We start from the raw sequence: 25,403 nt of genomic DNA, 5'->3' as shown, positions 1-25,403 counted from the left end.
AGTATTTTTAGTAGAGACAGGGTTTCACCATCTTGGCCACGCTGGTCTCCAGCTCCAGACCTCAAGTGATCTGCCCACCCCGGTCTCCCAAAGTGCTGGGATTATAGGTGTGAGCCCCTGCGCCCGGCCATTTTGTGTGAGTTTGGTGACAAATGTTTAGCTCACTTGGTGCAAATGTATGTCTTTAAGATTTCCATTTAAGGCAGGGTGTGGTGGCTCACGCCTGTAATTCCAGCACTTCGGGAGGCTGAGGTGGATGGATCACCTTAGGTCAGGAGTTCAAGACCAGCCTGGCCAACATAGCAGAACCCTATCTCTACTAAAAAAAAAACCATGGCTGGGCGTGGTGGCTCACGCCTGTAGTCTTAGCACTTTGGGAGGCCGACGCAGGTGGATCACGAGGTCAAGAGATCGAGACCATCCTGGCCAACATGGTGAAACCCCATCTCTGCTAAAAATACAAAAATTAGCTGGGCGTGGTGGCACCCATCTGTAGTCCCAGCTACTTGAGAGGCTGAGGCAGGAGGATCGCTTGAACCCAGGAGGCAGAGGTTTCAGTGAGCTGAGAATGCGACACTGCACTCCAGCCTGGTGACAGGGCAAGACTCAATCTCAAAAAATAAATAAATAAATAAATTACTCAGGCATGGTGGCATGGCCTGTAATCCCTGCTACTCGGGAGGCTGAGACAGGAGAATCTCTTGAACCAGGGAGGCAGAGGTTGTGGTGAGCTGAGCTTGCACCACTGCATTCCAGTCTGGGCAACAGTTTGACTGTGTGTCAAAAAGAAAAAAAAAAAAAAAAAGAAAAAATACATATAATTTGTTTAATATCTTTTTTTTTTTTGAGATGGAGTTTCACTCTTGTTGCCTAAGCTGGAGTGCAAAGGTGCAATCTCGGCTCACTGCAACCTCCACCTCCCAGGTTCAGGCGATTCTCCTGCCTCAGCCTCCTCAGTAGCTGGGATTACAGATGTGTGCCACCATGCCAGGCTAATCTTTTGTATTTTTAGTAGAAACGGGGTTTCACCATGTTAGCCAGGCTGGTCTCGAACTCCTGACCTCAGGTGATCCACCCGCCTCAGCCTCCCAAAGTGCTGGGACTATAGGCGTGGGCCACTGCGCCTGGCCTCTTGGCTCTATTTTAATCATTATCTTTCTCACGTTAACTCTCTAATGTCCATCATCCTTAATCTATTTTTTTATAAGAACATTTCATTATTATTCAACAATTTGGAAGCATAAAACCACATAGTGGAGTAGCCATTTCACTTCTCTTACTTACTGATCTATACTCAAGCAAGCTTGTCCAACGGGCCACATGCAGTCCAGGACGGCTTTGAATGTGGCCCAACACAAATTCATAAACCTTCTTAAAGACTTTTCTTGTAATTTTTTAAAGCTCGTCAGCTATCGTTAGTGTATTTTATGTGTGGGCCAACACAATTCTTCCAATGTAGCCCAAGGAAGCCAAAAGATTGGACACCCCTGTTCTAGATGATTTCTATAGCTCACACTTTACTTTCAGAGAACAATTTTTTCAGAAAGAGCCATTGATGCTTCATCCTTATTAAAACCAAACACTCACTATAATGACAGTGACAGGCAACACTGTATTATAGGTTTTCCTAACAAAACCTGTAATACTACTTTCAGACCAGAAGACCAACTTTTCTGTGGAACTATAGAGAAAATTCCTTATTTTTATCATTATCTCTAAAACAGAAACCGCGATAATGACAGTAGTCTCTAATAGAGAAAATAGTGGAGTTGATAAAAATTGAATTAAATCATTTTTCCTTCTCCAATTCCAGTCCTATTCAATTATTTTCTGATTCCTCAACTGTTAAGATAAGCCTAGACAGGCCAGGTACCACGGCTCACGCCTGTAATCCCAGCACTTTGGGAGGCCAAGATGGGCAGATCACTTGAGGCCAGGAGTTCAAGACGAGCCTGGCCAACATGATGAAACCCTGTCTCTACTAAAAATACAAAAATTGGCCCAGCTCATGCCTGTAATCCCAGCTACTCAGGTGGCTTATGCACGAGAACCACTTTAACCAGGGGAGGCAGAGGATGCAGTGAGCTGAGATTGTACTACTGCACTCCAGCTTGGGTGACAGAGCGAGATCCTATCTCAAAGTAAAAAATACAAGCATACAAAATGTTAAAAAACAACCACACAAAACTACTCCACCCACCTGTAATAAAACAGGTCACTTTATACCTGGCTCAGACCAGATTTTTGCTGTTGGCTAAAGAATGCTTTATGGATCAAAGGGCAGGTTGAGACTGCCTACTCATGTTCATTCCTTCCAAGCGTCTTACCATAAACATCTGCCAAGGTTATGATGAGCATGTCATTAGGTTGCATTTTATTAGTTGCTGCCAACAGCTCTTACTTCTGATGGAAAAGAATTTAACAACAACAAAAAAACCTCAGTATACTCCAACTTATGCTTTTTCTATGCTTTTATCACCAAATGACAGTACATCCATATATAACTCTAGATACTTGTTTTATAGTCTATACACTTGCTAGTTAAAATGTATTATAAGCCACAGTCTGTTCAGAATTACTTGGGTAAAATGCTATGTCACCTACAAACCTTCATCTGATTAATATGGAGGTTGTAATCACTATCTCAATGGTTTCTGGCTCATGAAACTTCTCATGCTTTCTATTTTCTTACTCCTGTGCTGGCTGGCTGACAGCCAAGTCCCCTGCCTCTGCCACTGCCTCAACCCATAAGCACGCTACAGTGCAGCCCAACCTTTTTTGGTCTTGCCGATCCAAGAGCAGCGCAAACCAGTTGAATCCAACTTTATCACAGTCACAGCAGGCAGGAAATTTCAAGGATCGTTAAGTTTAGGATTTGCCAACCTAAGATCAAGTTATAGGTTTTAAAGTGATTTCATTATTGCCGAAGGATAGCTTGGCTGCTGAGTGTGATTTTCCTATGTTCACATGTACCCCATGGGATTCTAAAACAGAAAATCAAATCTGAACATAAATGATCCCTTGCCAGTTCTCCAAATGTCAGGCTTGTGGCAAAATAGGAGAAAGAGGCAGTGTCATTTTCAAATCATGTAAGTAGAATCTGATTCATAATCAACGTCTTCCCTATTTTTCTTTGGTCCTTCAGTCTATTATTACTGTTATTACCTTCTTTCCCACAGACAAATGGAAAATTCACACGTTTCTACTTGACATATATGGTGCAATCTTCCTTTCACACTGGCATGCACACTATGGTTTTCACGAGAAGAGGTGGCAAACAGGTGAACATCTCAGAGAATGTAGCTTCCAAAAATGCTGTTTTGGGCCAGGTTCAGTGGCTCACACCTATAATTCCAGCATTTTGGGAGGCCAAGGCAGGCAGATCACAAGGTCAGGAGTTTGAGACCAGTCTGGCCAACATAGTGAAACCCCATCTCTACTAAAAATACAAAAAAAAAAAAAAAAAAAAAAAAAATTAGCTGGGCATGGTGGGGAGTGCCTGTAATCCCAGCTACTTGGAAGGCTGAGGCAGGAGAATCGCTTGAACCCAGGAGGTGGAGGCGGCAGTGAGCCGAGATTGTACCCTTGCACTCCAGCCCAGGTGACAGTGTGAGGCTCAAAAAAAAAAAAAAAGACTTTTTTTACTTGAGTGGATATGTTGGTGTGGAAAGTAAAAATAATGCAACGGTGTGAAAAGTAATGGTATCTTATTTATTTATTTATTTAGAGTCTCACTGTCACCCAGGCTGGAGTGCAGTTGCACAATCTCAGCTCACTGCAAACTCCATTTCTCCAGTTCAAGCAATTCTCTTGCCTCAGCCTCCTAAGTAGCTAGGAGTACACGCACCTGCCACCATGCCCGGCTAATTTTTATAATTTTAGTAGAGACAGGGGTTTCACTATTTGGTCAGGCTGGTCATGAACTCCTGGCCTTAACTGACCCACCTGCCTTGGCCTCCCGAAGTGCTGGGACTACAGGTGTGAGCCACTGTGCCCGGCCAGTATATTTTAAAATTATAAAGCTGATATATTACAAAGTAAAATACAGGGGAAAAAAAGTCACAAGAAGTATTAAGATTAGATGCTTTTTGTGCTTCTTTTTGTAAAATATAGATGATCCTCAAGAAGTAACTTGAGCAGATTTTCTACTGGCCTTCAAATTGACAACCTACACCGCCTATAAATTTTTACATTCCTTAACAGAGATAACCATAGAACTTCCAAATAATTTCTCAGAGGAAATGAGTCTTCAAAATCACACATGGCTCATAAGAGTTTTGTTTTTTTTATGCCTTCTCAAAGGACCCAGACTGCTAGATTTTTATAATTACTACTTTAACCAGATAGGCTTACTATAGGCTGGTAGTTCCCCATTAAAAGATATTTTTCTTTTACTTAGTAGTCACTTTCCTGTGTTCTAGAGCTTCCCTATGCTTTTAAAATACGCATTATCACAACAGTTCTCCCAAAAACAAAACGACCATAAGAGTTGCTGCACTTGGGGAGCCCTGAATGAACTCTAGAGCAGCGCCTGAGTCCTGCATTCTTTCTTCATTGTCCTTTTTGTTTGATTTGCCCATGGTGTACCATCAATCTTACAATGGAGACAGATAGAAAGTACTCCACCTAACCTATTTAAGAAACATTTGCAATATACTGTTTTACAAGTCTTTAATTAAAAAACTCAACAAAAATATATAATTGAGCATTTTACATAATGCATACATTCTTAATATCTGCAGGTAAGATAACAGAAGGCAAAAGCAGATATACTGTATTGCTTCTTTGGCAACTCACCAATATCATCCCCTGCAGAAACATAGAGTGTTTTTTTTTTTTTTTAAATCCATGGTCTTAAAATAATTGTCCCTTAGTACAAACAACATATTTAGCAATAATACAGTAGATGGACTTTTCAAATTCACAACAATTTATAATACTTCACAAGGGTAAACTAGTAAGCTGCTTTCTAAAATTAAGGCAGCAGCAGTGTTTAGAGGGGGAGTAATAAAAAAGACATCCTTTTTCTAGTTATATCCTGGCTCTGCCTTCTTTGTTGTTATTTTTAAATAATGTCACATTCAGGCTCTATGTCTTGGATGACACTCCTAAGGATAATAAAATCCTTTCCCTGTATATAAACTGTGTTTCACTTCCAGGTCAGTCTGACACTCTCCAACAAAACCAAATACATTTTGTATGAGGCAACACAACTATTTTTTTTTTGAGATGGAGTCTCGCTCTGTTGCCCAGGCTGGAGTGCAGTGTGTGATCTTGGCTCACTGCAACCTCCGCCTCCTGGGTTCAAGCAAATTCTCCTGCCTCAGCCTCCCAAGTAGCTGGGACTACAGGTGCGCACTACCACGCCTGGCCAATTTTTTTTTTGTATTTTTAGTAGAGACAGAGTTTCGTCATGTTTGCCTGGCTGCTCTCAAACTGCTGACCTCAGGTGATCTGCCCACCTCAGCCTCCCAAACTGATGGGATTATAAGCATGAGCTGCCATACCTCACCCAATTCAACTTTCTTAAGACAATATTTACCATCTAACTCAGTGTTCCAGAATTAAAAAATTCCTTATGCTTTACAGCAAAGATACATATTGTGGCTCTACTGAAGCAATATATACATGTCAGAACTAAAAATCAGAAAAGCAAAAGGGTCCACTCAACATATAGCAGCTTATATCTAAATATATACATGTATGTATATGTTTTCACAGTTAAATCTTTTAAAAAGTTTATTTTTGATATGTTCAGAAATATTTCTATTATCTATAAATAATATTTTAAAAGCTCAACTGATCAAAATGCAGTACAAGAACATATCAAATTAAATAAATCTTCTATGTCTTTAAAAACAGATAATTGAAGTCAGTAAAGCTTGAGGTTTGTGTTAAGTGTATTCTGTCAGTCCCTACTACTAGGGAAGGCAGAATCTTCTAAATACGATAGGAGAGAAACTCCAAAAGCTTGGAAGGAACTGGCAGCTCCTGGACTTCTTGGGTGGGCATCACTCTTCGGATTGACATGCGACATAAATGTTGCAGGCTAGGGACCTGCCGTGGAGTGGCCCAAAAATACACACTTCCGTCATGTGTCCTAAACAGAAAAAAAGCACATGGTTAGTCACCCAGGTATATGTATTTCAATGTCGCTACAGCTCAAACAACTATCATCCAATACATGTGAGTACTGGAGTCACAAACTTCACACTAAAACCCAACTAGGAAGAACTAACCAATGATGTATTCTATAACAAGGTAAGACTACTATATAAGAATACTTATTAGAATTTTACTAACAATAAACTACTAGCTGCTAAAAGCCACCTTAAGTTGCCCCTTAAAGAAGGCCAGGTGTGGTGGCTCAAGCCTGTAATCCCAGCACTGTGGGAAGCTGAGGCGGGAAGATCACTTGAGGTCAGGGTCAGGAGTTTGAGACCAGCCAGGCCAACATGGTGAAACCCCGACTCTACTGGAAAAACAAACAAACAAACAAACAAACAAATTAGCCAGGAGTGGTGGTGTGCACCTGTAGTCCCAGCAACTCGGGAGGCTGAGGCAAGAGAATCTCCTTGAACTGGGAGGCGGAGGCTACAGTGAGCAGAGATTGCACCATTGTATTCCAGCCTGGGGGACTTCATCTCAAAAAAAAAAAAAAAAAAAAAAAAAAAGAGAAAAATATATTTACCCAGCAGCTAAAACACTGCCATCAGTAGAGAAGGCACAGCAAAGACCATTGCTCAAAGGTGCAACTTGCACTGGATAATCCTCATCAATTCTCCAGAACCTCACCATTCTGAAAACAAAATAAATTATTATCTTTTAGAAAATGTAAGGTAAAAGCAACTTTTTTAAAATTTAGAAAGAAACACCATTGAGTTATGAGTCACAAAATACACAAATCACACCAACAGGCTATTATTGTAACTTGATTTATACAATTATAAAATATTTTAAGGTCTATAATACCAGTTGGTAAACTGGATAAACTTTCACTTAAGAGACTACAATGCATGGTTGCCTTTCCTCCTTCCCAGTGTTCAAACCTAGAATGTTCACACCTGGAAGCTTTCTCCTTACTTTCCTACACTTACAATACAATCAACTTCTAGTCTGTTTCACCCTTTTCCCAAGACATTTTTAAAAGCTAGGTGAGCCTGGTAGCTCAAAACCATAATCCCACACACTTTAGGAGGCTGAAGTGCGTGGACTGCTTGAGCCCAGGACTTTAAGACCAGCTTGGGCGATATCGGGAGCCTGTGTCTCCACAAAAAATTTTTTAAAAACTTAGCCAGGTGTGGTCGTGTACCCCTGTGGTGCAAGCTACTCAGAAGGCTGAGGTGGGAGGATCACCTGAGCCCAGAAAATCAAGGTTGTGGTGAGATGTGATTTGCCACTGCACTACAGCCTGGGCAACGAGGCAAGACCCTGTCTCCAAAAAACAAACAAACAAAAAAACAGGAAAGGAAAAAAAGCTTTTCACCTAGGCTGAATGTGTCTACAAATACAGCAGAGAACTAATATGCAGAATCTATCTGAGCAAACAGGAAAACAATGGTTGCAGACAAACAAAAAAAAAACCTCTCTCCATATGTTTGCTAATATTCTGGAAAAAGAAGAGTTGCCTTATGAATTGATGTTACTAAACTACTAAATGCTATATGCATGAACACTGTAATGATAAAAGGATGTGAAAATGAGATGATTGCAACTAGTTTCTGCTTCTTACCAATAAGCAGCACATCTCATTCATGTGATATTTCTTTCACATTCTAGTCTCAATCGTGGTGGATACAAATTATTATTTATTTGTAATTCTTTTGGTTTTATTATTTGTTTCACTTTAGAAATTTCCTTTTGCTTCAACCTTTAAGACATTACTTTAAAAAATCTCTATAAGCTGGGCTAAAAGCTGACTAAAAATCAACCCACTATGCCTAAACAAGTTAAACAAGAAACACAGGGAGAGGCATGCATTATCTTTAGTTTACACAGATAATTGTTCTGGCTGATATTCTTTAAGACACAACAAAATCTCCCAGGGGCTCGTGTTGAGGAAGAGATATTAAAACTCTTAACTGCAGAAAAGCTTTAAGGCTTAAGAATGTAAAAGGTAAAGGTAAGTCAGTCAAGCTATAATGCACATACTTACTTATCATCAGCAAGGCTTGCAATATGCAGTCCATCATGGCTAAAAGATACAGATCGTACCCACCGGTCATTTGCTCCTCCAGCAAATATTGGAGTAGGTGGGGGAAACAGGTGCCTGAGGTCAAATACATGTTTTTAGTGGATATCAGTCACTTCAAGAAAACAAAATTACCCAGGTACAAAGTACATCTGTCTTTGAATAGTGTTTAAAGTAGCCTTAGTTAATATAACTGAGAAGATTGAGTAGAAATGATACATCCAAATTAAAAGTCACCTGAAAAGAATTAATATTTTATGGCCGGGGACAGTGGCTCACGCCTGTAATCCCAACACTTTGGGAGGCCGAGGCAGGTGGATCACGAGTTCAAGAGATTGAGACCATCCTGGCCAACATGGTGAAACTGTCTCTACTAAAAATACAAAAATTAGCTAGGTGTGGTGGCACGCGCCTGTAGTCCCAGCTACTCAGGAGGCTGAGGCAGGAGAACTGCTTGAACCCAGGAGGTGGAGGTTGCAGTGAGCCGAGATCGCGCCACTGCACTCTAGCCCGGCGACAGAGCAAGACTCTGTCTCAAAAAAAAAAAAAAAAAAAAAAAAAAAATATATATATATATATATATATATATATATATATATATATTTTATGATTTAGGATAGTAAGATTAAGTCCAACTTTGGTTTTAACTGTTTTTCTCCAACAAAAACTCTAAACATAATTAGTACTTCTATAGATAGCTGGGTACTGTTAAGCAGCAAGACTTGTATCAAGACAGCCAAATTTACTTTCAGAATTTATGTCTAACGCTTTCCATTAGTCAAGGGCTTAAATAATGCCAACATTTTAAATTACAATAGACTGTAATTTTAGATTTCATATGTTGGTGATTCTAATTAAATTATTCACATAACTTGATAAGCAGAGATGAATTATAGACTAAAATAATTCATGTTGTACCCACCCAAATTCCATTAGAATGTCTCCATTATGTGGATCCCAGATATATACTCGAGTATCGTAAGATGCAGTAGCCAGTAATGCTCCATCAGGAGAAAAGTCACAAGCTACCACATCATGGTGATGTCCTTCTAGTTTCCGTATCATGGTGTATTTATCCATATTCCAAAGGAAAACCTGCAATAAAAAGGCAAATGTTATAGCTTCATTCAGACACACAGAGGACAAAATGGCACATCTTAAACTAAAACTGCTAAATTTAATTAAGATTATATTAAGCATTATAAATTATGAGTAATTTAAAGAATACGCTCAGTGTCATAGTCAGATTAAAATCAGTCTTTAAGTTAATTAAGGCAGACATGCAAATTCTATTTCAAATGTTTCTGTTAAATGTTAATTTAAAAATAAGCCTAAACATAAAATAAAGGCAATGCAATTTAACCACAAAGCTATACTGAAATCCATTTATTCCAAAAACTAATTAACTAAAATATACGGAAATAAATAGGGTTAAGTACTACAAACCCCCTTCTCTTTTTTTCCAGAAACTACCAGATTTTTAAAAAAATATACAGACAGAAAACGTAAGGTTAACAAATTGTTACTCCATTGGCATCTCCCTTTGAGATAATCACTTGTTTACAATAGGCTTGGGTCACCAACTTGAGCCTAGGAAGAGAAACAGATACTGCAAGCAAATAGAATATTCACAGCCAAATGAAATTTCTTTGGCAAACAACAAGGATGTTAAACCACATTACAAAATGAAAATGCTATTTTATGAAAATAATACAATTACATTTCAATAAATCAAAATTTAACCATCTTATTTTTCCCAAACTGACCACAATCGTAAGTCATTTGAAGTATAAAACGGTTCAATTATTTAAGAATAAGTTCACATACAATTTTAGATTCTAAAGATCAGTAGTTAACTGTGCAGAATAGCTCTAAATAGGATTCTAATGTTTACTTCAGTCTGTTATATTAAATGTGAGCTTGGAGGTTTATCCTAATAAGACAATCTCTCCTCTTGGAGTAAAGCAATCCTTTTTGCTTTTTTTTTTTTTTTTCTGCACAGACATAATACATTATTTCTAAAAGAAAATAAGTACAAATTTTAAAATGAATCAAAGATGTAAGGTATCTCTGGAATTTTAAAGAATTCCAAAAAACAGCACAGAGAAACCATTTGAAAGCCACACACTTTATATTAAATTGGTTTCACTTGTCAGACTCCCAAATCCATAAAACTGGAAAATCAATTTACTCAGGAGTCAGTGAATTTTACTGTGGGGAAAATTACTTTAAAAAAGAAAAAAGAAAGAAAGAAAAGCAGAAAGTGGACATCGACCAGCACCTGTGTACGTACAGTACACCTTGCAGCCGAATGCAAGGTTACTTCATCCTATGGTAAAGGTCGCCCCCAGCCCGGTAGCCAGAGATGCCACTCTTTCTGCCCAGCTAACACCATTGTGCGCCTGTGTGCGAGTGGTGCCAGCATAACCTCAATCACACCAATATTGCTGCCACCACCTGTGACAGGGAAAGCAAGAAGCATATGGAAAACACACAGCCTAAAATAGCAATGTCAACATCTAATTTTGTTCTTCTTATGATTTGTAAAGAACTAAACTGAGTATCTTGTTTTAAACTTCCAACATTTATAACTATCACTTTAACATACTCCTTGGGTAAATAAAATGTATTTCAACTAGTCTCCCACCCCCCATTAATTCAAAGTGTATTGTAATTATCACATGTATTTGGACTTCAACCATTTTATAAATATTTTTAGCTACTGAGATCAATTTAACTACACTAACTTAGAAATGGTAAACAACTAAAAGAGTTCATCAATAAGCATAACCCTCTTAACAGTCACTTTACTTAAGCTGTCTATAGGTATGCTATATAAGACAAACAGTATCAAATTTCACCTATAACTTAACTCTAGGACATACATGAGTGCTATTTTTATATTATTTTAAGTTACTTTTTTTCAGTTAAATGTACAGGACCAGCTGGGACTCAAAACTTTAAAAACAGCAAACTGGACCAAAAAAATAGAACAACAGAGAAGAAAATAATTAGCAAGGGAATGTCTTAACATATAGACTAGATCTCTTCTACAGCACATAAACTTTTCTAGACTTACAAAAAAAAAAAAACAAAAACCAAACAAACAAAAAAGAAAACCCTAATATGCTCCTCATTTTCTATTATCTCTAAAAACAATCCAACTTCTCACTTGGCAATCAATAACTATATTTAATTTCCTTCATGCAAATTCTCCCCCATCATGAAATAAAACATTTAAAATATTCATGACACCGAGCACAAACTTCATAGGTTACTTAGATTTAAAATGATTATGCACACATTATCATAATCCAATTCACAGTTAATGTACAAGAACTTTGACACATACTGCTTTACTGGCTCCGACTGAACACAGCATAGAAGAGTCAGGAGAGAATGCACAGCTGTACACCCAATTCTGATGCCCCCTCAATACTTTCATCATGTTTCCTGAACAAAAGAAACAATCTGTATTAACCCTAGAATCTACTTCAAATGAGCAGTATTTCAAAACAGCAGTAAATCAAAGGATCACAAACATTTATAGCTGAAAGTAATTTATCTGTAACAAGGGTTACTGACATACACCAGCTGCTTATTTTAAATTTTACTGGAACACAATCCTGTCCATGTGTTTACGTTGTGCTCTACAGCAGACAGCATGGTTCACAAGCCTCAAATATTTAACATCTAGCACTTCAAGAAGAAGTCTGGGGCCTGGCGCGATGGCTCTTGTCTGTAATTCCAACACTTTGGGAGGCTGAGGTGGGTGGATTGCTTGAGGCCAGGAGTTCGAGACTAGTCTGGCCAACAGGGTGAAAACTCATCTCTACTAAAAAAAACATTTAAAAAATTAGCCAGGCATGGTGGCGCATGCCGGTAATCCTAGCTACTTGGGAAGCTGAGGCACAAGAATTACTTGAACCTGGGAGGCAGAGGCTGCAGTGAGCTGAGATGGCACCACAGAACTCCAGCCTAAGTGACAGAAAAAGTCTGGGACACCCTAGCCCCACCCCATCTACAGAAGACCAAATTTTTAGTTCAATCCCCTTATTTTAAAAGTTAAGAAACTTGACCATCTTCAAAATGCCTTTTCATTCTTCCTTTTTGAAAACCTACAACCCACTCCAAAGTCCTTGTGTATTATGCCCACAGCACACAGCTATGCTTAAGTATACTGAACTCTTAGTTTTACAAAAACTTACTGAGTGCCTATGCATGCCAGGCCTATGCCGGCACTGAGGATATAGCTGGAAATAAGGCAAGGACCCCACTATCTTGGAGCTTATATTTTACTAAGCCTATGTTCTTAAAACATGTACATTGCTGAAATTAGTTTGAGATAAGCAAGCATCATTCGATATGCAAAAGAAAATAAAAATTATTAAAATATTTCAATTGTTGGGATCCCTTTGCACCTCAACGGCTGAGCAGATAAAACGCAGAGAAGGTCCTTCATGACTTGTTAATGTTAGCATAGTACTTTATTAAGGAATGGTTACTATTTATCAGCTGGAACATTTCCAGATCTGAGGGTTTTATTTCCTACTAATTCAATTAAAGCTTTATTACCCCTAGGCAAGCCTGTTAACCTCTAGCCTGAGGCTGTTAGAGCACCAACAGACCTTAAATTTAAGGTTTTAGCTAAACATATAAACTCTTTCATTAGGGACTAAGAAAGGGGAAGAGATGCTCATCTCAAATGAGGTAGCATCTCCAAAACTTTGTAAGGCTTAGAGAAAGGTGAGTACTTGACACCAACATATCTTTCTATTGTATTGGACAGTAAATCTTTCACTTTTTATAAAAGTATTTCTTAACCTAGCCAATTTATTATAATGCTTACTAATATTTACATATTATAAATTCTGGCATGTAGGTCATGTTTTAATTAAAATTTTATTAGATACTAAGTTACTTCAAGATCTACCTAAATTTTCCCTAAGCCAATGCAATAAGTTAATAACCCTCCCTAAGGGGACATAAACAGACTGGTTCCATAAAACCCTAAATCTGATCCATATTTGGTCCTCAGATAGTTGATACAGATCTATGAGTTTCTGAATAATATCAGATCATTTACTTCGAATAACTGTTGGCTCCTATTCTGGGTCACGTTTATGTTTTTCTTTGATCTATTCAGGAAAGGAGCCAAAATGTTAGGCAGAGAAAAGGAACTTTGATCACATGCCATTTTTAAAGTCAAATGCCCCAAATGTTCCCAATACCTCTCAATAGTAATATCAAGAAACGAATCCTAGTTCATAGCTTGGACAAAAAGACATACCATCATCTTTCAGGTCCCACACTCTGAGAGTTTTGTCTCTTGAAGCTGACACCAGGATCAAGCTTCCATCTGGAGCAAAAGTTAAATCTCTGACCACTTCAGTATGATCTACCAAGTTAAGGAGGAGTTTTCCTAAATATGATAGAAAAGGGAGAAAAAAGACAGTATTAATATGTTTTTGTTTTGTTCTTATTTTTCTTGAGACAGGGTCTCACTCTGTCACTCAGGCTGGAGTGCAATGGCACAATCTTGGCTCACTACAGCCTCAACCTCCTAGGTTCAAGCAATTCCCCTACCTCAGCCTCCGAAATAGTTGGAACTATAGTTACAAGTCACCATGGCTCGCTTTTTTTTTTTTTTTTTTTTTTGTAGTGATGGAGTCTCACCATGTTGCCCAGGCTGGTCTAGAACTCCTGGGCTCAAGTGATCCCCCAGTTTTGGCTTCCCAAAGTGCTGGAATGACAGGCATGAACTTTAAAATATAAAATCAAATTATTTCTTTGCTTGTTATTTCCTTGGCCTAGGAAAGTTAAGCTCCCCAAAAGATACATGTTATCCCACAACAACTTTAGTTTTCTAACATGATCCCAGTGAAAAAAATGTATTTAAATAATACTGTAAGAGCTTTGTTTTCTAAGAAAATCTATGTGTTCATCTTACTTTTTTCAAGAACCCAGATTTTGACTCATTATCACCTATGTTAGTATCACTTGTTATGTTCTAATGTACATGTTGTTTTAATGCTTCTTTAAAAACCCTTTACATTTTTGAGTAATATTATATGCCAGAAAGTGTTTTAGGCAATAAGCAACACATTGATTTTTAGTTGCCCAAAGAATTTAACTTCTCAACCTATCTAAACTTTCACTAAACCTTTCCAAGTTGAGATAATGATTGTTGAAATTTGATTTACCTTGAAAACCTCTAAGCTATTAATCATTGAAAAAGTACAAAGAAAACACCTTGACATGTGAGTCATTAACTAAGTAACTAGGTTATAAAGGACAACTAATTAAACATTCCCTAGAAAAGCCTTTCCTACTATACTACTCTCTAAAGAGTGATGAAGCAATATGAACTCTATCATTTTCCTAAATTAAAATGATGAGCTGAAGAAGGTGATATTCAGGTCAATTATAAAGACACACTTATGCCATCAATTCTTGCTTTTCAGTAAGTTGAAATCCTCAAATCCTAATTCCAGTGCCTATGAGTAGTGCCCTGCATCACAAAATAATACATTTGCTTTAAAAACTATGAATCCATACCTGTATATACATCCCATATTTTGATACGCCCATTGTTCAACCCTGTAGCAAGAAGTAGCTGATCTTGTCCAAATCTGAAGCGATGCCATTCTATATTTACACAGCGACTCTGTTTTTCTGGAACTGACGACCCAAAAGCAAGACTCCAGACTATATCTCCACAGTCTATAATATGTTCACGAGGCTTATTTTTCTGACCACCATCACTATTTTGTCTTGGCAATCTTAAACTGCTTGAATTGGTAACATTCTTGGTGCCATGCAAGAGACTGGGGTGGGGGAAGTCACATGGAAATTGTATTATTATTCACTCTGGACTCCTCTGGACATTGAATAATTACAACCGTTTGTTAAAATAACCTCAATGTTATTATAATGACACCAAATAACAATAGAATCCTATAGATAGGAAGGGAAAGGTTGATATTTGAACTACGAGAGAAGGACCGAATAAATTCAGGTCATTAATAGAAATTCTCAGTGACTGAGTAGTAAGTTCAACAATAAAGCAATTTATATTATAACTTATTTGCCTCCCAAAATTTCCTAAAAACCACCGTATCAACTGGTGCTCCCTTCAACCTAAAAACACAAATATAAATAAGCAAAAACCAACCAACCAAACAAAAAAACCCCAGTAACGTAAGATATGGTCAAGCTGATATCAGAAAATTGCCTTAAGGGAGAAAAAAAAAAAATCCTCAAACCATGACCAGTTTCCCATAGGTTCTAGACCTCAAGTAATACATAATGAGAACATTAGTGACTATAACCATGAAGGTCTACTAGATACAAAAAAAACAGGGAAAGATCCAATATAGCATATTATACATTTTAGAAAAACATTCAACAAACATCCAAACTCAATTTACCCCAAGCAGAGGGACCATAAGTCCATTAAAAACAAAAACAACAACAACAAAAGCCCAGGCTCAGTGGCTCACGCCTGTAATCCTAGCACTTTGGGAGGCTGAGGAGGGTGGATCACCTGAAGTCAGGAGTTCGAGACCAGCCTGGCCAAAATGGTAAAACCCCTGTCTCTACTACTATGCATCAGAGTTATCCAACAACATGTTATAAAATCCAAGTGAATCCAAAAAGCTTCACATCACAGAAGTCACCTGCTCTGGCACAACACTATATATAGGCATTTGTTAGACACAATCTGACTTTAATGTACAGAAAAACTTAATGTATAAATAAGATCAGACAATTCTTTTTTTCTTTTGAGACAGAGTTTGGCTCTGTCACCCAGGCTGGAATGCAGTGGTGCTATCTCGACTCACTGCAACCTCCGACTCCTGGGTTCAAGCAATTCTTCTGCCTCAGCCTCCTGAGTAGCTGGGACTACAGGTGTGCCACACCATGCCCAGCTAGTCTTTGTATTTTCAGTAGAGATGGGGTTTCACCATATTGGCCAGGCTGGTCTCAAACTCCCGACCTCAAGTGATCTGCCTGCGTTGGCCTCCCAAAGTGCTGGGATTACCGGCCTGAGCCACTGCGCCCGGCCCAAAGAATTCTTTACACAAAATTTCCAATAAATATATTCAGCCCATGACTAAAACTCACAACACCATCTATAAAGTAAAACTTAAATATCAAAATGTTATTACCCTACACTGAGAGAAAATAGTAAATTCCACAAACAGATACAAAATACAGAAAAGAAAAAGTCTTACAAGTTCTGAAGGCACTGGGACCACGGAACAAGTTTTACTGTGCGATGTCCTTGTGACCAAGCAAAGTATGAACCATCTGGAGCAAAAGCAACAGTCCAATTTTCACGACCACATTTCTTGTCAAAAGGAGCTGCAGGAGCTAAAAGTTCACCTATAGTACGTGATCTCACTAAAAGGAAAAATAAAAATACTTGATATCATATATAACCAACAATACATGTGAGACTGCCTCCATATTACTTTGGGATTGAGTTTCTTCCCTCTTCTATGCAAAGTATAATGAGTTCTGCATTCCATCCTCTAACCGGGGGTATGCAGTATATGAAGACTCCTTAATGATAATGACTATCTCCAAGTTTTGATAAAGTGATTTCCCTAAAATTTCCCAATACAAGAGTTTTTAAGAAAGTTTCAGTAAAAAAACTGGTCAAGTAGTAATAATGTGATGACCAATTAGACTTAACAATTATAAAAGTCCTAACTTTTGCATTGTATTATGTTCTCATCAAATTATTAACATTTAAAATGCAAGAAATTAAACTTAGTTGGCAAGAAAAGTATCTTCCAAATTAAATTTCTTAGCTTTCAAAAACTATACCTCACTATAAAATACAATATTACACCATTACTCAAAGGAAAGCACTATAAAATATGCTATCCAAACAAATATTTGTATCCTTTTCAGGCCCAGGTCATAAAAATCACAAAACCCTCAGAACTAGAAGAGACTTAATGGTTGTCTAGTCCAACTAGTGCTTTAGAAATGCATTATAGGCCGGGTGTAGTTGCTTACACCTGTAATCCCAACATTTTGGGAGGCTGAGACAGGTGGATCACTTGAGGTCTGGAGTTCGAGACCAGCCTGGTCAACATGGTGAAACCCCGTCTCCACTAAAAATACAAAAATCAGCTGGGCGTGGTGGTGGGCACCTGTAATCCCAGGATGAGGTAAGAGAATTGCCTGAACCCAGGAGGCGGAGGTTGCAATAAGCCAAGAAAGTGCCACTGTACTCCAGCCTGGGTGGAGTGAGACTCCGTCTCAAAAAGAAAAAAGCTAAAATAAAAGAAAATGCATTATAGCTGGGCATGGTGGTATGCTGGAGCATGCATGTAATACCAGCTTCTTGGAAGGCTGAGGCATAAGAACTGCTGGAACCTTGGAGGTGGAGATTGCAGTGAGCCAAGACTGCATCACTGCACTCCAGACTGGGTGACAAAGGAAGACTCTGTCATTAAAAAAAAAAAAAAAAAAAGAAATAAAACCAAAATGCATTATATTTGTGATTCTTAAATAGTGGTCCTTAAGAGTCTTCCTAATGGGCCTTACACTGACTTAAAAATGGAAGTATTTTGTTTTTTAAGGACAAAAAATGGACAATTTTAAATTCAGATTACTAAAATTTTGTATTCCTAACAAAAATTGGCATATTACCAGAGTATATGGAGAATACTACTTCCATATGTAACAAGCATAATCAACAAGCTCATACTGCAATGTATGCATGCAAACTCAGTTAGAATTTCCTCAATTTGGGGAAAGGAGCTTTTTTTGTTGTTGTTGTTGTTGTTTTTTTGAGACGGAGTCTCGCTCTGTCGCCCAGGCTGCAGTGCAGTGACCGGATCGCAGCTCACTGCAAGCTCCGCCTCCCGGGTTTACGCCATTCTCCTGCCTCAGCCTCCCGAGTAGCTGGGACTACAGGCGCCCGCCACCTCGCCCGGCTGGTTTTTCGTATTTTCAGCAGAGACGGGGTTTCACCGTGTTAGCCAGGATGGTCTCGATCTCCTGACCTCGTGATCCGCCCGTCTCGGCCTCCCAAAGTGCTGGGATTACAGGCTTGAGCCACCGCGCCCGGCCGAAAGGAGCTTCTTTATTAGTGTATCACCTATTTTGGGTTGGTCTTAATTTTCCCTATTATCTATTTTGTGGTCAGTTGTCTGGTCAATTGCACAGTGTATAATAATATATTTTTATGTATTTCTGGTTTAAACTTTCCAACACCTAACCTTTAATATAGTCTATGTATTGCTGTTCATGTAAGAACCACTTACACTGCTATAGTTAGAGAACCTGGACATGGACACATACATACATACACATACACACACACACACCCCCCCCAAAACGTACTTGTTCAGTTTGAATGTATGCTCCGACAATAGCTAGTATAGCACCCGGCATATGACAGGTGCTCAGTAAATATTTATTGAATGAATATGAAAGCACACATTTATGCTCCCATTCTACAGTGATTTAAATATGTTATCTGCCCAACTCTCGACACCTTAACAAATAGGTGTGGTTTTTATGATATTCATAATTAGGCTTACACTATTTTGGTGCAACTGAGACGGCTTTTAATGACTCAAAGTCTTCCTCCTACCACTCTACCCACTCAGTACTGATTCTGACCTAAGAGAATAAGCCTACTGCTATCCTCATAACATTTATATATTGAAGATAGCCATGAATGAAATCTTTTTACCAGGCTAAAAGATCTCTATCCTTCCAATCATACCTTAGATCACATGGTTTCAAGTCCATTTCCCATCCTAACTTCATCATACCTTTCTGGATAAATTCTAGTTAGTAGTGGCCCTCATCAAAGTGGCACCCAGAACTAACCACAATACTTCAGGTGTGGTTTAATCAAAGCTGCAGAGTCCCTCACCCACCCGCCCACCCCGTATTAGCACAGCTTAAGATGACATTAACTTTACTGGCAGTCACATAACTTTGTTTTCTTGAGTCAGGGTCTCACTCTGTCACCCAGGCTGGAGTGCAGTAGCACAATAACGGGGCACTGTAGCCTCGACCTCCCAGGCTCAGGCGATCCTCCTGCCTCGGCCTCCCAAGCAGCTGGGTCCACAGACATGCACCACCACACCCAGTTAATGTTTTTATTTTTGTAGAGGTAGGTTCTCCGTTTGTTGCCCAGGCTGTCTCAAACTCCTGGGCTCAAGTGATCTTCCCACCTTCAGCCTCCCAAAGTACTGGGATTACAGGTGTGAGTCACATAACTTTCTTAATACAAAATTCACAAACTTAGTGACCCTCAAATGCCTGCAGATACTTTTAACATACAAATGATTTCAGAAACAGCATGCTGCTCAGGTTTCCTTATATTTTTCCAAACCCACAGCCTTATTTGTTCCTTTTACCAGGGTTCTTTATATGCCTGGCCTCTGAATTTGCAACCCCTGCCTGCCTAATTTTTTTAGACAGGGTCTTGCTCTGTTGCCAAGGCTGGAGTGCAGAGGCAAACTCGTAGGCTTAAATGATCCTCCTGCCTCAACCTCCTGAGTAGCTATAGCAGGGACTACAGGCACATGCCCCCACACTTGGCTAACTTAAAAAAACAAAAACAAACTTTTTTTCCTTTTTTTTAAGACAGAGTCTTGCTCTGTCACCCAGGATGGAGTACAGCGGCTTGATCTTGGCTTACTGTAACCTTCGCCTCCTGGGTTCAAGCAATTCTCCTGCCTCAGCCTCCCAAGTAGCTGGGATTACAGGCATGCACCACCACACCCTAATTGTTATTTTTATTTTTTGTATTTTTAGTAGAGACAGGGTTTCATCATGTTGGTCAGGCTGGTCTTGAACTACTGATCTCGTGATCCACCTGCCTCAGCCTGCCAAACTGCTCGGATTACAGGTATGAGCCACCGCACCCGGCAAAAAACCAATTTTTTATAGATAGGGTCTTGCTATGTTGCCCAGGCTGGTCTCCAGCTTCTGGCCTCAAGCGATCCTCTCATCTTGGTTTCCCAAAGTGGGGAGATTAAGGCATGAGTCACTGCATCAGGCATATTTTTTTTAACTTGGATTCCTGTTTAACCACATCTATCTTTTAAAACTCATAAATTTTAGGAGGGAAAAAAAATGCTAAGTTCACATATAAGGGAAGCAAGTTTAAAATTCAACTTAAAAGTCTCTACAGAGAATATTTATGTAACTTATATACGATGAGGAACAGCCCTTGCATTCAATTTCAAGAACATCTAGTAAATGAGACTAAAATTAAGCTCTCCCTTAGCAAGCATAAGAGAGACTAAATTTCTCATACAAGATTTTCTTTTTTTTTTTTTTTTTTTGAGACAGAGGCTTGCTCTGTTGCCCAGGCTGGAGTGCAGTGGCATGATCTCTGCTCACTGCAACCTCCGCCTCCTGGATTCAAGCAATTCTCCCTGCCTCAGCCTCCCGAGTAGCTGAGATCATAGGTATGTACCATCATGGTGCCCACCACCACGCCCAGCTAATTTTTGTATATTTTGGTAGAGATGGAGTTTCACCATGTTGGCCAGGCTGGTCTTGAACTCCTGACCTCAGGTGATCTGCCCGCCTCAGCCTCCCAAAGTGCTGGGATTACAGGCATGAGCCACCGTGCCTGGTGTAGATTGTATTTTAAGGTTACTCTATATTTTTCTTCTACCTTGACCACAATCATGGAACGCCTTGTGTACAGTGGTAATAGGACAGGCATACTGGTAATCCCAACACTCTGGTAGGCCAAGGTGAATGGATCACTTGAGCCCATGAGTTTGAGACCAGCCTAGGATAGAGTACTTCGTCTCCACAAAAAATTTTAAAAATTAACAAGTGTGATGGCATGCACCTGTAGTCCCAGGCTGAGGTGGCAGAATTGCTTGAGCCCAGGAGGCAGAGGTTGCAGAGAGCCAAGATTTCACCACCACACTCCAGCTTGGGTGACAGAGCAAGACTCTGTCTCAAAAAAAAAAAAAAAAAAAAAAAAAGAGTAGGCCGGAGGCAGTGGCTCACGCCTGTAATCCCAGCACTTTGGGAGGCCGAGGAGGGTGGATCACCTGAGGTCAGGAGTTTCAGACCAGCTTGGCCAACACGGTGAAACCCCCCTTCCCCCATCTGTACTAAAAATACAAAAAATAAGCCGGGTGTGGTGGCATGAACCTGTAATCCCAGCTACTTGGGAGGGTAAGGCAGGAAAATCGCTTGATCCTGAGAGGTGGAGGTTGCAGTAAGCTGAGATTGCACTACTGCACTCCAGCCTGGACGACAGAGCGAGACTCAGTCTCAAAAGGAAAAAAAAAAAAAAGCAAAAGAGCAGTAACAATCACTAAAAAATTGGTTCGGATAGCAGAGACAATGAAATAATAACATATTTATAACATAATTCTCAAATATATACAAACTCAAGAAATAGAGCCATCATAAAACCTGCCAAATAAATGCATTAATCTGTTAAAAATTACTAATAATTGTCTTGATTGTGTTTCTTTGCTGGATAACAGGTATATCAAATTGCCTTTGGCACTTTAATAAAACGTTTTAAGCGCTCAATTTAAATACTGGCACAATTTTATAAACGTAGCACAAAGTTTGTAATAAAGTGCTTTGAAAAAAAATTTTTAAGTTAAACCTTTATTACATTATCTGTAACTGTTTAATGTTAGCTACAGAAATGTATGATTTAATGACCTTGTTAAGGGAAAGGCTGCCTGCCACGGGAAATCAGCCATAAGATACAACACTACATTATTAATATCTGTAAAATAATAACATATCATCTGAGTCACTGCTGAACCAAGCAAATCAGATTTAGCTCCTTCTTTACATTCCTCCCCAAAATTTCATAACCAGAAAGGGACAATCTATGGCTGTGCCTTGCGAAAGAGGGCAGTAGCATTATACAGAATTATTTGATCATTCATGGAATCTTACCTCTACTCTCTGTATGTCCTCGAGAAATTAAACTTGGCTTGGCTTTTAATTAACACCCAAGAAAAGAAAAAACGTAAATCCTTAATCATAGATTTAAAAAGCTACACAGGAGAAATGTTTAACCTTGTACTAGTAACTTTTTATACCATATCCAGGAAATAACACTGAGACTTAAATACGAAAAAAAAAAAAAAAAAGAAAGAAAAAAGAAAAGAAAACCAGGGGCTGGCGGGGGAACACTTAGTGGATGGTTCTACTTTATGTAGGTATGCTATCCATCTCTTAGAAAACAGAACCGGAAATCCGGGCGCGGTGGGCTCAAGTCTCTAATCCTAGCACTTTGGGAGGCAGAGGCGGGCGGATCACCTGAGGTCGGGAGTTCGAGACCAGCCTGACCAACATGGAGAAACCCCATCTCTACTAAAAACACAAAAATTAGCCGGGTGTGGAGGCGATGCCTGTAATCCCAGCTACTCGGGAGGCTGAGGCAGGAGAATCGCTTGAACCTGGGAGGCGGAGGTTGCAGTGAGCCAAGATGGTGCACTCCAGCCTGGGCAACAAGAGCAAAAACTCCGTCTCAAAAGAAAAAACAAACAAACAAAAAACACGACCGGAAAGTTTTCAAAATGGTTTATCACGATGAAAGTAAAATACAGATTAAAAAAAAAGGCAGATTACTCGTCTATAACATTATGGTGTAGTGAAGTAAGTAAAAGAAAAACCCACTGAACTGATAAGAACTTTTGAGTTCTTTGTCCCACTTCGCGATATACTTAGTCTTAAAATCACTTAAAATAATAACTGGACACAAATTTTGTGTTCTTTGCATCTTTTTTTTTCTTTTTTCTGTGTGAACTCTGCTGCAATTTTTTTCCTTTTTTTCTGTGTTTGTATCTTTAAAAATGGTTATTAAAACCAGGGTTAAAGTCCCTTCCTAATCAATCATCCCTAAGACAACAAAAGTCCAGAATTCTAAAACAGCTGTTTCTAGATATAAAAATTCACCCACATAGAAAAGAGTGGGCGTTTTGGCTACTTCAGCCTCTTTCCTTCTCTAGAAATAACTCCTCCTTGTACTTAGTAAAGGCACACATTCACTTCAAGAAAATGTAAATGCTCTCTGCTCAGTGGCCACAGCTAATTATTACTTAACACAGTAAGATCAGTGTTTGCTGAGTGTGTCAGCCAATGTACAGCACCCCCAACACCATCAAACGTTGTTCCAGTTATTTTACTTTAAAAGAGGATTTAAATAACGCGACGCGCATTATTTAACCACTAAGTAGGTGTGGACGCACAACCTTCAACACTAATTGCCCTTTACTCGGCCGGCCAGGGGTACACACTAAGCCAGAAAAGCCTTTCCAGAGTTTCCTCTTCCGCACAAAAGCTTTCCTTCGGTCACTCCACCCAACCGCCCAGCTCCTCCCTTATGTGTTTGAAAGATAATTCTGAAAGAGTCTCCTCCCCCGAACCGCTGCGTTTCTTAACGCCACAACATTTTTTAAAATACCGTATTACTTTTGCCAGGCTATTGGGACCTCTTCCGTCTCATTTCTCATCTAAGTGTGGTTGGTACACACGAGGACCCCCTCCTTTCGTTACCGCTCGGAATCCACAAGTTTACTTTTCCCCATTGTAAACCTAAAGCCCCTGAGTGGCCCTTCCCTGTCCACTCGACAGTCAAGTCCTGAGCCAGGAACTCCCAGGACAAGAGCCCTGCGCAGACCTCCGACGAAGAAACCGGGGTCCGTGCCCGCCCCAGCCACACAGTAACCGCGAGGGAGCACAGTAGGTGCTGCATCCACGTCGGTGGCGTTTACCCGCCCCCTCCCACCCCCCCACCAACTCCTATCGAGGCGGCTTCCTCCTCCTCGCTCTTGGGCTGGCCCTGGCGCGCCTCGGAGTCGCTTCCTCCTAAACCTCCTCCGAGGAGTCCCTGCCTTTCCCCGGCCCTCACGCGCCCACCCACGGTCCCAATCCTCACCGATCTCTTTCTCGTTGACCCTCGGGGGAAAGCTGGCCATCTATGGGGCACCGTCTGATTCCGGGAATACGATGCGGACCCAACGACAGAGAAGAGAGTGGCGAGCGCTGAGGGGCGTGACTAGGGGTTGGTTCCCCCCCCCGGGCCGGGGCGGCCGCTGCGGCTTCTGCTAACTGCCCCGGGAAAGCTCCCGAAGGCCTCAGACCAAAGTACGGAGTCAAACACAGACAATAGACCCTGTACCCAGCCTCGCGCCTGCGGAGCAAGTCAGTTCCCCCAACGCTGCCGACCGCAAACGAGACACTGAAATCAAAATGGCGGGCGGCGCGGGAGATAACTGGGCGGCAGGGGCGCGGCCACGTGACGTCAGAACCCGTGGCTCCGCCTCCCAACGCACGGGACGTGATCTCCGGGGCCCGGCGCTAGCGCGCGGGTGTTACCTGGGGGCCTTGCAAGGGGAGATCCCGCCCAGGCTGGGTCCGCTGACTGTGCCTGTAAGCCTGTGGCGTCTTCTGGGCTTGGATGTCTGATATGGAGTTTATAAGCTGAAGTGCCTTTGAAAAGGGCAAGCAGAGAATTGTATTATTAGCCTTCTAGCTTAAAGATTGCATGGAACTTAAACTGGCTGAACGGAAAAGAACAAAAAGACATTTCAAGTTTTCACTCAGTTTGGCCAACTCCCCAGCCCACAAGTACTGGGGAACTGACGGATACCCTGATAAAAAAGATAGGATTAAAATTAACATCGTTGTGCACCACCTGTCCAGCTACGATTGTTCGGACCTGAGCCAGCAGGTTTTAGGAAGGGCCGAGGGGACCGAGAAGGAGACTCTGGTGTGATCGCCTGCAACGCACCGCGAGGCCTCCGTGGACCGCCTTTGTCATGGCTGGTGCCTGCAGCCTGATGGGCTGTGTAGGAGCTGGTTGTCCCCAAAGTCCCGACCGCTGGCCAAGATAGATCCCACTGTGTCAGCTCAGAATTGGTACTTCCTGCACCTTACCTGAAGGCCTCTGGGAGGCACCTGGTTGTCTGCACATCAGACTGATAAATGTGTCAGTGTCTGCCAGATGCCAACTTGGTTTCTGGTCACAGATGACATATTTGCATTTTAGTGGCTTCTTGTGTGAACCCTAAACATTGCAAAGGACTGGGGCGTATGAGACTGGTGTCTCATGTGTCCATGTGCAGATAACACCAAACAGGCTTTGTGTGAGCAACAAGGGTGTTTATTTCACCTGGATGCAGGTGGGCGGAGTCCGAAAAGAGTGTCAGCAAGAGTGGTGGGATTATCA

The 25,403-nt window shown here is 40.4% G+C and overlaps 1 protein-coding gene across 1 annotated transcript; it reads right to left on the bottom strand.

Moving 5' to 3' along the window:
- Positions 1-4,654: 4,654 nt before the first annotated feature.
- Positions 4,655-24,420, bottom strand: LOC105475887 (WD repeat and SOCS box containing 1). The gene is made up of 9 exons (XM_011731442.3): positions 24,111-24,420; positions 16,429-16,597; positions 14,750-15,018; positions 13,482-13,613; positions 11,544-11,644; positions 9,114-9,286; positions 8,156-8,269; positions 6,692-6,799; positions 4,655-6,100 (listed from the first exon to the last, which is right to left on the bottom strand). The coding sequence occupies exons 1-9, from the start codon at positions 24,148-24,150 to the stop codon at positions 5,941-5,943; spliced, it is 1,266 nt and encodes a 421-aa protein (XP_011729744.2). The 5' UTR covers positions 24,151-24,420; the 3' UTR covers positions 4,655-5,940.
- Positions 24,421-25,403: the final 983 nt, after the last annotated feature.

This window comes from Macaca nemestrina, chromosome 17 (assembly GCF_043159975.1).
Source record: "Macaca nemestrina isolate mMacNem1 chromosome 17, mMacNem.hap1, whole genome shotgun sequence".
Classification (NCBI taxonomy): domain Eukaryota; kingdom Metazoa; phylum Chordata; class Mammalia; order Primates; family Cercopithecidae; genus Macaca; species Macaca nemestrina.
This window is presented reverse-complemented; position numbering and strand designations above follow the sequence as displayed.

What these genes read in the sequence shown, in the direction of transcription:
- LOC105475887 (XM_011731442.3), bottom strand. Translation starts at nt 24,150, where the DNA reads ATGGCCAGCTTTCCCCCGAGGGTCAACGAGAAAGAGATCG. An exon ending in GACATTCTAATGGAATTTGG is followed by an intron (nt 8,270 to 9,113) that starts GTGGGTACAACA and finishes ATTTGACCTCAG; the next exon opens with GCACCTGTTTCCCCCACCTA. An exon ending in GCAAGCCTTGCTGATGATAA is followed by an intron (nt 6,800 to 8,155) that starts GTAAGTATGTGC and finishes TTTTGTTTTCAG; the next exon opens with AATGGTGAGGTTCTGGAGAA.